Source organism: Carassius auratus, unplaced genomic scaffold (genome assembly GCF_003368295.1).
Source record: "Carassius auratus strain Wakin unplaced genomic scaffold, ASM336829v1 scaf_tig00216991, whole genome shotgun sequence".
NCBI classification, from domain to species: domain Eukaryota; kingdom Metazoa; phylum Chordata; class Actinopteri; order Cypriniformes; family Cyprinidae; genus Carassius; species Carassius auratus.
In genome coordinates, this window is record NW_020528840.1 from 85,690 (window position 1) to 99,473 (window position 13,784).

The 13,784-nt window shown below is 34.0% G+C and overlaps 1 protein-coding gene across 1 annotated transcript; it reads left to right on the forward strand.

The window, feature by feature from the left end:
• The first annotated feature begins 385 nt into the window (after nucleotides 1-385).
• On the forward strand, nucleotides 386-12,387 carry ankrd6a (ankyrin repeat domain 6a). The gene is made up of 16 exons (XM_026264545.1): nucleotides 386-400; nucleotides 512-592; nucleotides 4,997-5,071; nucleotides 5,264-5,362; nucleotides 5,601-5,699; nucleotides 6,272-6,370; nucleotides 6,492-6,590; nucleotides 6,938-7,036; nucleotides 7,195-7,272; nucleotides 7,549-7,653; nucleotides 7,863-7,979; nucleotides 8,737-8,898; nucleotides 8,970-9,122; nucleotides 9,993-10,106; nucleotides 10,190-10,502; nucleotides 11,633-12,387. The coding sequence occupies exons 1-16, from the start codon at nucleotides 386-388 to the stop codon at nucleotides 12,172-12,174; spliced, it is 2,250 nt and encodes a 749-aa protein (XP_026120330.1). The 3' UTR covers nucleotides 12,175-12,387.
• Nucleotides 12,388-13,784: the final 1,397 nt, after the last annotated feature.

Consider the following 13,784-nt stretch of genomic DNA (forward strand, 5'->3'; position numbering starts at 1 on the left):
GACTCAGTTCGTTCATGATGAATCAGACACCGCTTTTGCGTGTCGGAGCACGTGATATATTATAGGGAGTAACGATATGTTTTATGAAATGTAGTGAAGTTAAAAGTACGATCTTATGCTTTGGAATGTAGTGAAGTAAAAGTAAAAGTTACTCAAAATAAAACTACTTCAGTAAAGTACAGATACTTGAACAATGTACTTAAGTAGGCTACAGTAACGAAGTAAAGCTACTCCGTTACTGTCCACCACTGCTGATTCATCAGGGTCATAACCAGTCTGTTTATCTTCAAATGATTAACTGACTCTTTTTTCAGCTAATATTCTGAAATATGTTTAAGATCTTCTCATCAGAGAGTTTGTATGCAGGTTTAAAGTTTGAAAAATCATGGATGCTTTAAAGGCAAGATCAAAAACAGGTAAAGGTATATAACATTGTAACATACTGTACACTGACTCCATTTTGAACTCCAGCTCATCTTCTCTTGATAGCCATCGTATTGTGGTCTCACAGGATTTGACCTACTGCAATACCTCTGCTTCTGTGCAGCCACAAAGCCAGCAGACTCTACAGATGTTTAGCGTGTGCACTGCTGTAAGTGTGTGAACTCTGCCCTTTTACTCTCTCATTCCAGCCAGTGAAGCTATGCAACCAATCTTGCTCGGACCCTACATAAACTCTAAAAAGGTAACATATTAATTTTATTATTAATTATCATTAAATAATCTTTGATCACCTTTTTATTTGTAATTAAAAAAAGTAAATAAAAAAAAATCATTTTTAAAACATTTATGTAATGCCCACAATATGTACACATAAAGTAATCTACATAAATATAAACTATATTGCACGGGTACAGTATATTATACATGGAGTATTTTGAAATTAATTATTAAACAAAGAGATATTTAATGCAGACCTGCTGTTGCCAGATGCTGTAGCTTGGTGACATCCAATTATTGAGTGATTTCAACAGCCTGATTTGAATGCTTTATATTTTGTTTTGTTCTTAGCAGATTGTGGTTCAGTTTAAGGTTCAAGATCAGTTGATTATCCACGAGGCTCGAGTTATAAGCAGAAAGACTGCCATAACTGGAGCTTTACATCTGTACTGATTCTAATTTCCATTTAAAATAAACTATAATATACTGTAAAAGAACTACAATATATGCTGAAACAATACATTTACATTGACTTATTAAATGCTGCATTAAAATAATAATAATAATATTTTAATATGACACAAAATGTTGAGTTAAACATTATTATTATTAGTATTATTATTGGAATGTCTGGAGAGCACTTCCTGGTTGTTTTCCTCAGATAAGCACAGATTGTATGTATCTTCTTGTGAATTATTTCATGATGCATAACATTGATCCACACACCTGGCCTTCAAACACTTTTCATTTTCGTGTTATCTTAATGCATATCTTAATTTCCCTGTGGACGGAGTAATGCAATATTCAAGATACCACATGATGAATGTGGCCATGATACAGTTTTGTTCAAAATAATAGCAGTACAATGTGACTAACCAGAATAATCAAGGTTTTTAGTATATTTTTTATTGCTACGTGGCAAACAAGTTACCAGTAGGTTCAGTAGATTGTCAGAAAACAAACAAGACCCAGCATTCATGATATGCACGCTCTTAAGGCTGTGCAATTGGGCAATTAGTTGAAAGGGGTGTGTTCAAAAAAATAGCAGTGTCTACCTTTGACTGTACAAACTCAAAACTATTTTGTACAAACATTGTTTTTTTTTCTGGGATTTAGCAATCCTGTGAATCACTAAACTAATAATTAGTTGTATGACCACAGTTTTTTAAAACTGCTTGACATCTGTGTGGCATGGAGTCAACCAACTTGTGGCACCTCTCAGCTGTTATTCCACTCCATGATTCTTTAACAACATTCCACAATTCATTCACATTTCTTGGTTTTGCTTCAGAAACAGCATTTTTGATATCACCCCACAAGTTCTCAATTGGATTAAGGTCTGGAGATTGGGCTGGCCACTCCATAACATTAATTTTGTTGGTTTGGAACCAAGACTTTGCCCGTTTACTAGTGTGTTTTGGGTCATTGTCTTGTTGAAACAACCATTTCAAGGGCATGTCCTCTTCAGCATAGGGCAACATGACCTCTTCAAGTATTTTAACATATGCAAACTGATCCATGATCCCTGGTATGCGATAAATAGGCCCAACACCATAGTAGGAGAAACATGCCCATATCATGATGCTTGCACCTCCATGCTTCACTGTCTTCACTGTGTACTGTGGCTTGAATTCAGAGTTTGGGGGTCGTCTCACAAACTGCCTGTGGCCCTTGGACCCAAAAAAAACAATTTTACTCTCATCAGTCCACAAAATGTTCCTCCATTTCTCTTTAGGCCAGTTGATGTGTTCTTTGGCAAATTGTAACCTCTTCTGCACATGCCTTTTTTTTAACAGAGGGACTTTGCGGGGGATTCTTGAAAATAGATTAGCTTCACACAGACGTCTTCTAACTGTCACAGTACTTACAGGTAACTCCAGACTGTCTTTGGTCATCCTGGAGGTGATCATTGGCTGAGCCTTTGCCATTCTGGTTATTCTTCTATCCATTTTGATGGTTGTCTTTCGTTTTCTTCCACGTCTCTCTGGTTTTGCTCTCCATTTTAAGGCATTGGAGATCATTTTAGCTGAACAGCCTATCATTTTTTGCACCTCTTTATAGGTTTTCCCCTCTCTAATCAACTTTTTAATCAAAGTACGCTGTTCTTCTGAACAATGTCTTGAACGACCCATTTTCCTCAGCTTTCAAATGCATGTTCAACAAGTGTTGGCTTCATCCTTAAATAGGGGCCACCTGATTCACACCTGTTTCTTCACAAAATTGATGACCTCAGTGATTGAATGCCACACTGCTATTTTTTTTAACACACCCCTTTCAACTAATTCAACTAATTGCCCAATTGCACAGCCTTAAGAGCGTGCATATCATGAATGCTGGGTCTCATTTGTTTTCTGAGAATCTACTGAACCTACTGGTAACTTGTTTGCCACGTAGCAATAAAAAAATATACGAAAAACCTTGATTATTCTGGTTAGTCACATTGTACTGCTATTATTTTGAACAATACTGTAACTGCATAAGCAAAACACAGAAATCCAGAAATGCTGTATTTTTGTGACATTTCGACCCGCTTTAAACTCCCAGAAGTTGCTTTTACATTCTTCATGATGACTTCAAAGGAGATACATTGATAGTAGAAGGTCATTAATACAGCACTGCTGTGTTGAGAGTTGATGTCTTTATTCTAGGATCTGAGAGAAGTTGAAGACATTGACATCTCTGTCTTCTTGACATCTGTGTGTTTTATCGTAAAATATTTGTATTCCCAATTTATGGGTTCTTTTTCGAATGCAGTAATATTTCTTCCTCAACCACCTGCTTTATTTTGCTCAAAGGAACAGATTTAGAGAAATTTAAATCTGCATTACATCATTTGCTCACTTATGGAACCTCTGCAGTAATTAATTTTAATTTGTGAGCTATTTCCAATACTTTTAATATTTAAGAACAAAGGTTTTACAATGCAGCATACCATTTATAATTCACGAATTTGACTAAGGGTTATAAGAACCAAGCATTTCATGAACTGCTGAGCAGCATGCAACAGTAGACTATCACTTTTTCTGTTTAACTAGTAAAAGAGACACCAGAGCTCTTTTCCATCTGTGCTACTATGTCCCAGCTGTATAGCTTTTAGGACTCACATCTGGGGCATCTTGCTAAACCCATGAGATCAAACTCAGCAACTCTTCAATCTTGCTCTCTAGCACATTTGGCCCAGGCTATTAATTTGTCCTTTGTTTAATGCATATTTGTAAGCTGTTTTCACCAATCTCTCTAATGCCTCAATGTTTGTTGTATGCAATCGAAATAAATCTTCAGCGAGAGAATGAGATCATCACGTGCTCTTTTCTGAGAAATACTCAAGCCAATTCAATTCAAAGAATCAGTGCTGATTCTTGAGACATGTTACAAAAAGGACCCATTTTCATTTTGAGTGTTATACATGATTATAGCATTTAGCATTTTCAGTTGCTAGTTTTAGTAATTTTATTTAATATATTTAGCTTCTATTTTTGTTTTAAAGTTTGAGTTATTTTAGTACTGCAAATTATTTCAGTTCTAGAATGTGTGTGTGTGTGTGTGTGTATAATTGAATTTAAGCTTTTCGGTTAACAATCATTTTTAATAGTTTTAGTAAATTTAGTTTTTTTTTTCTTATACAATAATAACTGATAACTGATAAGAGATGACCACTATAGATTTATTTTATTGAAGATTTAAAAATACCATTTATTAATGCAGATTAATATATATTGAGTAAAAATAAGAAATATCAAGTAATCATAATTGCCAGACATTTGTAAAAAAAAAAAAATTACTATAAATATGATAAAGCTTATATTTCTAAAAATCTGAATAACCTCAGAGTCAGCCTTTTGATGATTAGATTATTAGTTATTATTAATTAATTATTAATTATTAATTAATTACTATATTTCACATTACTATACACAATATCATACTGCTGTGTTGACATTAAGTAACACATTAAAAAACACATTTAGTGGAAAAATGCAAGAAAAGAATGTAGATTTGTTTTGTCCTAATTTAACCATTTAGTTCTTAATGGCTTTATAAAAGAGAAGCATTCTGCCATATACAAAAGACAGGCCAGAAATCAAAGCAAGAGCTTAAAACACAGAGATCGGATGAGTTTCATCCGTATCCAGAAATATTCCCTCTAATGTTAGACCTAAAGAAAAGACTACATTGAATCTCTCTTTGTTCCTGTGCGAGGGATTACCCACGTGACTCTTTTAATGTCAGTAAAGCCAGCTGTTCATACGCTCTCGTCTGTAAGTCCCTGTGTGCGGGATTGTGGCACATCTGCATGTGATTTCTTTTATGTGAGCATGCGTGTCTTGTTTTGCAGGACAGTTGCTGTGAGTTCACCTGGTCTCACATAACAGTCACACAGAGGCAGGGGGCGGACGGCGGCCTGGAAGATGTAAACTCATGGTCTATCTCTTTTACTTTTAATTTCGACCATTACTCCCTTGAGTGAATGATAAGAAGGCTTAAGCCAATAATTTGCAATCTTCTAGGAGAGTTTTTAATGTGGCTGATGTATGACCTCTGGTGGCCTTTAAGCTATACAGACAAACAGCAGCGCTAATGGATGTGTTTTTGTTTTTTCCAGGGTCATCAGACAGCCCTGCACCGGGCAGCTGTTGTGGGAAACCGTGACGCTATCTCTGCCCTCATCCATGGAAGTTGTGCACTTGATTTACAAGACAAGGTCTGTTTATTTGCATTACAAAAATCCTTTTGTTGTTTGCCTAATAATCATTATACATCAGAATTATTATAATTTATATGAATCAAGATTCCGGAATATATAAATAAAACTGTCAGATGTAAATATCCAGACTATTGTTCATATCACTGCACAGGGAATGAGTTGATTTTGTTAACTAAAAACTGGTTAAATCAATGCTATAGAATCTGATTATTATTATTATTATTATTTTCATCAGGAAGGAAACACTGCTTTGCATGAGGTATCATGGCATGGATTCAGTTCATGTGTAAAGTTATTGGTCAAAGCTGGGGCCGATGTCCAAGTGAAAAACAAAGTAAGTCATTTTCATGTGCATTATTTTCCATTTACTTTGAGATTAAACCAGATTTTTTATAAAAAATATATATATTAAAAACATTTGTTACAAAAGAAGTTTCTTTAAAGAGCCCAACCAATATTTTTAAAAGAAAACATTTTCATTTTGAAGCAGGAGATTCAAAAGCTAAAAGCTTTGATTTATATTATTATTAAAAAAACTTTTAATGGGTTATTCATTTAAAAATGTACATGTCCATAAATACACATATAACAGTTTATAGACATTATATGAAAAATAATCATCATGGGACATGTACACAGTAAATTGGCTTTTTTTTTAAGCATTTTCCAGGATTTTTCATTCTTAAAAAATTCATATATCTGCTAAATGTTTGTCCATTTTTCTGTAGATAAACTGAAAGCTAGCAGATAACAGATAACAGTAACAGATAACTAAAACCCAACATTTTCAAAACTGGAGGTGCTCTGTTAAATTATGAATCTCTGTTTTAGTGAATTCTGATGAATGATCCTTGCAATCAGTTTCTATTCCATTATTTAAACTGTATTATTATTTGATTTTTATAGGCAGGAAACACACCTCTACATCTAGCGTGTCAGAATGGACATTCCCAGACCGCTCGAGTGCTACTACTAGGTGGAGCGATGCCCGACAGCAAAAACAATGCATGTGCACTCGTCTAAAATCATCACAATCTATATTAAATGATTATATAAATTGCAAACTGAGAGTATAAGTTCAATTTTAAATCCTGAAAAAGAAGTGCAATCATTTCTGTCCTTCCAGGCAGGTGACACATGTTTACACATGGCTGCACGCTACAATCACTTGGCCATGATTAAGATCCTCGTGGCTTCTTTCTGCTCCGTGGCTGAGAAAAACCAGGTCAGATCCTCATTCTGATTGTTTTGAATCCAGCGCCAGTGTGGTTTACTTTTTGTGTCACTGCTGTGTCCTAGTTTCTAAATGATTTTGTCTAGGCAATTATGCTATAAACTGCCAAAAGAAAACAACACTACATAATTAATTATGGCTTGTCTTACACTTCAACAAACTGTAATAAAGTGGCACACATTGAAAAATTCTGAGACAAATAAACAAAATTAAAATGGTCCTTGTCTGCTTTAAACTGCTAGACTGTGGTTTAGATGACAGCATCTTTTTACTGGTAACTGCTTACAATTACATCTTATTGTGGTCATAATCTTGTGGAAAACTGATATATTTTACAGATAGGAGACACTGCGCTTCATGTCGCTGCTGCCCTAAATCACAAGAAAACTGTCAATCTGTTACTGGAAGCAGGAGCTGACGTAAACATCAAAAACAATGTAAGATATGTAATCTCATGATATACTTAAACCTCTTTATGATTGTATAGTTATTATGAAGGTAAGTTGCATTGAGGGCTGGGGTTAGATGATGCTATGGCTTCATGAATTGGACTGTAAAGAATGACAATTCATTTCCACACTAAATCTATCAACAGGCAGGCCACACCGCTCTTGACAGAGCCCGGGACAATAACAACCGAGATTTGGCTATTCTGTTAGCAAAATCCAATCAGGTAAGTAATGTTGTTACAGTCAAAATTTTCCATTTAGAAGCAGTTCACTGTCCTGCTCTTTCTAGCAAAGCATTGCTTTTGATTGAATAAACCCTACTGAACAAACCGGTTTGATGAACGACTCAATGACAATCCCCTCATTAATTTCTAACTGATTCAGTGTTTTTAAATTAATTGGTGGATAAATGATTCAGCTCATGAACACATTAGCAGGTGCTAAATTATATAACAATGCTTATTTTATCAGCATAACTCGGGGTGTATGTCTCTGCTTAGGTGCAGCGGTTTGCTCGTGGAAGAACTGTGAGAAAACGAAGAGATGTCTTGCGGGCCCAGAGGAGAACTCAGTCCCTCCCCAGAGTTCATTCCTCCCGAGAGAAGGTGGAAAATTAAGATAAGATTCACCCATCTAGAACAACATCTGCGCTGTTGCAGATTCATTGTTTGTAATATGATTGGGGTCTAGGGGCCAGTGAGAAGGAAATGTCACATGTCTACTAAGCTTCCATAACCCTAAAAGAGATCAGAGGTCATGTGATTGTTTTCGCCTAAATATCCCTCTCGTGCTAAGCACTCCCTTCATTGTGCAGGACTGTACTGAAGTGGCAGAAGACACAAACAACAGTGATCAAGTACATCAAACTGAACGGAAAACAGCAACTCTGAGCCCCGGCACCAGGAGAAAGATCAGGAGCCCAAGAAGACAGGTATGATATTAAATTGATAATACCTATTATAATATTTCATACTTTAATATTATACTCTATGCCAACATACCATGTTATTGTATGTTGATATTTAGAGGGTTTATTTTGCAAAAATGATTGTGCATTATTCAGATTATTAGATGGCTTAATATCTTAAGCAAATAAATAAGAACTATTGATTTATTAACTATTTTAATCATATTGATATTAAAACAATTGACAGATTGTTACAAAAATATTAGAGTTATATATTAACTTGCATCCACTGTAAAACAAAAAAAATATTATATATATACTAATTTATTTCTTAATCTTTAATTTAGATGTTAAAAAAGTGGCAATTTTGTTTAATTATACTTAAAATTATAATATTATTTTACAATACTAAAATGATGACATTGCATTATTCTGCTTCTCATTAGGCTTAATAATGTAAAAAAACGGTAACTTGTTATTTTAAAATTAATAAAATCTTAATCTTAATAACAAATCTTAATTTTACTATTAAAGCAATTTTGTGATCATTACATGTATGTCTTATACATATTAACATTATTTCTTTTAATAATCTGAATTATAATCAGGTAAACTCATTCATTATTTTTGTCTTAAAACAAGTTCATTTAAATGTTATCATATTTTTAGCGGAGACATTTTACCTGATAATGATGGTCTTTAAAAAATTCCTCCTCTAGCATGAATATTTAAAAAAGTACTCTGTTCAGTAATTCTAAATATGTTTTTGTGGTTAATAAAGTTGGAACATGTGTTTCGGAGAGAGTATCAGCTCCATGAAAGAGGATCTCCATCCCAGAGAATAAAACCCAGCAGCCCCAGCTCTCAGGAGGAAGAGGAAGCTCCTGGAAGAGTCTATCAGCTTTATACACTATACAGGGATAAAGATGGACAGATAAAGCAGGTAAACTCTACATTAGAGTTAGTGCAATGCATTTGTTTGTTTTAAACCTCTTAACCAGTGTCTGCAAACAGGCTCCTGCGAATGACTGTCATTGTAAGCCCCTCATTAAAACTCTGGAGAATAAGCTGAAAGCCGCAAAGATGGAGATACGGTCAGAAATTCACACTGTCCAAGAGGAGATCAACTGCAGGCTGGGCAGAATAGAGCACAAAAACAAGCACCAGGTTTGTCGTTTGCTGTGATATTGCAACTTTTTTGTTTAAAATTTCCTTCATGACTTGCAAAATACCCATCTAACCTCTAGATTTGGAGATGAAACCCATACAATATGGACATAACTTTTTTTTTACAAAGTTTGATAATTTTTTTTACACATATTTTTGTAAAATGTCTCTTAAGCTTACAAGAGCTGCATTTTTTATTAAAAAAATACAGTAAAATATAGTAATACTGTAAAATATTATTACAATTGAAAATAATAACTGTATTCTTTTTTTATTATATTTTAAAATGCAATGTATTCCTTTGCAGACAAAGCAGCCATTAGTCCAGTGTCACATAATCATTTAGAAATTATTCCAATATGCTGAATTGGTGATCAGGAAACATTATTATTATTTTTCTATATTATCAATATTGATAATAGATGTTGCTTTAATATAATTATGGAAAATTTGAAACTTTTTTAGGATTATTTGATTAATAGAAATTATTTGAATTGTTTAATTCATAATAAGACTATTTGAAATATTAATCTTTAGTAACATATTATACGTTTTACGCATAGTTGTTGAATGAAAGTATTGTTGTTTTTTGGAGAGAAAAAAAAGGGGGGAAAATCTTAATGACCTTGAACTTTTGAATGGTAGTTTAATATAAATAAAAAATAACTTAAAAAGATTATAAATAAATTGTCATTTAGGAATTTGTATGAAAAATGTATTTGAAAAATGTATATGAATATAAGTAGTACCATTAACTTCCAAGAAGAAAGACATGACTTGGATAAAATAAATTGGAAAATCACTTTCAAAACCAATAGCAGTGAAAATCTGGGGGAGGGGTGTTAGAGACTCGTATCTCATTCTGTTCAGATAAAAGTTCTTGAGAAACTCACACAGGAGCGTGTGTTGGCTGAGGGGATGGAGTGTCATTATCGAATCAATCAGAGAGCTACCCTGGAACGCATGGAGGGCGAGAGAAAACAGGTACAACACCATTAGAGAAGAGATGCACCACCACAATCACATCAGACTGGACATGATTGATTGCTCTGTTTTTATCTTTCAAGCAGGTAGCTGCTTCCAACGCTGTGAAAAGCTGGTGCATGTCTAAGATTCAGGATCTTGAAGTGCGAATGCCTGCAGAGACACAGAACTACAAACTTCTGCGCTCTCCATCTGTGGATCAGTCTCTGGTGGATTCAGACCCCGAGGGTCTCCCGCTGCTGTCGCTCATCTCTGAGGGGAGCTCCAGCTCGCTGGCCACTTACGTCAATGTGTTACCCAGCCCAGGAGCAGGTCCTAACAATGACGGGAAAAGTCTTGAATTTGGGGACGCACGTGGGAGGAGATACTTTGAGATGAAGCTGAACGGTTCTTCAGGTTTGAAAAAAAAAACGCCCTGATTTTTTTATTTTATTTCCAAATTGTAATTTATATATATATATATATATATATATAGTAGTATTTTATTGTTATTTCCAGTAAAAATATCTAAACATCCTTAAAACAAGATGTACATTTAGCTAAAAATCATATTATATACATAAGATTTTAATATTATATTTTTTTTTTTTCATGTGGCATATTTCTGTGTGAAATGGGATATTTAAAAAGCTGAACGGTTCTTCAGGTTTGAAAACATGCATTTAAAAAAGTATTTTATCAGTATCATTATTTCTAGTAAAAATAACTAAACATCCTTAAAACAGGATGTACATTTAAATAAGAAGCCTGTTTTTAGAAATGTTATCTTGACTGCAATGTATTTCCAATATTCAATATTTTTTTATATATTTTCACTCATGTTAAGTAAACGTGAACTGACCTCCCCAACCCATTGTACTACCACAATGTGACATATTTCTGAGTAAAACCGTATACTCAAATAATATAAAAACAAAATCATATTTTTGATCACTTTTATGTCCAGTAAAAATATCTAAAAAGGTATGGTTATATTTAACTAAGAAGTAAATTATAAATGTATGTTAAGCTGTTAAGACTTGTTTTTAGAAAATGTATATTTGTTTCACTTATGCTAAAGTGAACATGAACTGGCCTCCCCAACCCATTTTATTACCATAACATGACATACTGTATTTCTGAGTGAACCACGATACTCAAAATTAAGAATCATTGATTAATTGTTCATAAAGACCAAACAAAATATTTTAAGAAAGTAAATACGTTTTTTTCTTCTTCTTTTTTCCATATTGACTTTAGAGCACTTTTTTATCATATTAACTTTTTTATTATATTAAGTGATTTTTTTGTTTTTATTATGCTCTACTCTAAAATAAGACCTGGTTTAAATGAGTAAAATATATTTAATGAGAGTACATAACAGTCAGAAAAAATAATAATAATAATAAAAAAAAAAAAAAAAAAAAAAAAAATATATATATATATATATATATATATATATATATATATATATATATATATATATATATATATATATATATATATAATTATTATTATTTTTTAAATATCTTTCTACATTAATACAGGGGAATATCGTAACCTGGCAGCTCCTTCAATGGTCAAACACAAACCTCTATCACGGAAGCTGGCGACTGCTGACCCCAAGTGGCACCGAGCAGAAGAGCAGGAGGTTGATGTCTCAAAGTGCAGGTCAGACAAAGGGGATGAACTGTGTGACAGCAGTGGCAGCAGCAGCCTGTCCACATCCAGCAAGCGTTTCAACACCAGCGATACAGAACCAGCACCCGGCCCGGCCCAGCAACACAGCAGGCATCTAAAGGAGAGGATTCAAGCACATCACGCACAAACCCTGCAGAGCAACACCATGAAGACCCTGGAGGTCACCTTCACCCAAGAGCGGGCAAACTTGCACGCCATGGAGGTGACACAGCGTTTCTTTGAGACGGTCTCCACACAGCTGGAACGCTGGTACGAGAGGAAGATCCAGGAAGCGCAGAAGGTGGCAGAAGAGAAAGCTCTGCAGGACAGAGCCAGTCTACTGGAGAGGATCAGCATCCTGGAGGAAGAGCTACAGAAGCTTCGCACTAACACTAATACAAACTCTTGACACATATGATGCTACATATGCCTAGATCTCTTGATTCTGCCTATATGTAAGTCATGGCCATATAAATGGGAATGGAGCTTTGTAAACACTATAGTAAAACACTACAGTAAAGTTTCATTTCGACCATGGCAGCAATTATTATGTGTAGGTTAAGCTAATGGCACAATGATTCTAATGCTATGTTAGCTAACTGAGTATTTCTTTACTCATTGTTAAATCACATGGAAAAGTTCACCCATATTAACATTTCACAATATTAACATTTTCCTCGAAATTTTTTCTTTTTTCGTGTGTTCCAAGGAGGAAAGAAAATCATACCTATGGTAACATAGTGAATAAAAATGGACAGAATTTGTATATTTGTATAAACTATTACTTTAAATGTGAATAAAATATCTTCACTCCAACAATTTGGAGTTAGTTTTTGTGGATTAAAATATTGTAAATTAGGTGAATTTCAGTCAGTTGATTCTTAATGACTACTGTAGATGAACAGTAAATACCGTTCTTTTAATTCTAGATCGAATTACTTTAAGTTACATAGTTCTGTTTTTGTTCTTGTAAAATATCTAATATATTGTTTGGTTTTTCAGTCTGTGCACCTGTACAAAATATAATTAAATGTATTTAAAAAATTGCAATTATAGTTGCTCAACTTGAGAATGAAGAGAACTGTTTAAAATGCATGCAAGACTGGCAGTCTGTTTTGTTGTGATTGATATTACATGAGAATTCATGCCATACATGTGAAATCTATTAAATGTTTGATGAGTCAAATGTTGTATAACACTCAGTTCATGACCCACCATGATCTCTGCAGCACAGCATTTCTCTTAGTTAGTTGCTCTAACAGGTCAGATGCATCATATACAGTGTCAGATTTCATTAGTGAATCTCATCTTTTTATAAACAACTTATATATTTTCCACTAAATGATTAATAATCATGTTCACTACAAAGTTGACATTGAAAACTATCAAATACTTTGAGACTCAAGCACAAGGCTAAAATAATTAAACAAAAAATTGCAATCCTCAAAGTCTAACATTATTTTTAGATGTTTTCAAGGGAATGCTTTCACGCTCTGTTCTTTACCTCGTTTCACATCCTAACCTCTTCTCAGTAAATATCCGCAGGCGTGCTGGAATCTCATTATCTCTACAGTCAGATCAGGGCTGCACGAGTCTATATTGATTGAAATGGATCAGAGTGAAGTAATCTATCAGCATGGTGGACATCCATCCCACTGCCTCCATCCATTTTCGAACTCCCACCACAAACAACAAAATGTATCTACACTACAACACAATAAAAGACTGTTGCAGTGGCAAGGGTATTTTTTTCTGTTATACATTACTACAGACTGAAATACTTAGATTTTTTAAAATAGTATTTAAATTGGCAGTAAGAATAAAACTGAACAAAGAAACAAAAATATATAATTGACTCTTTAGGCTAATAGTTAAGCCTAGTAATCTATAAAAACATCCGTTTTAATAAACAAGGCTCTCACTTAATGAAATTGATCTCTTTGTTACGACTTTGTTTATGATGCTAGATTTCACAGAAGTGCAGAATTTAGTCTGAGAGGTGCATTAAATGTAACTCAG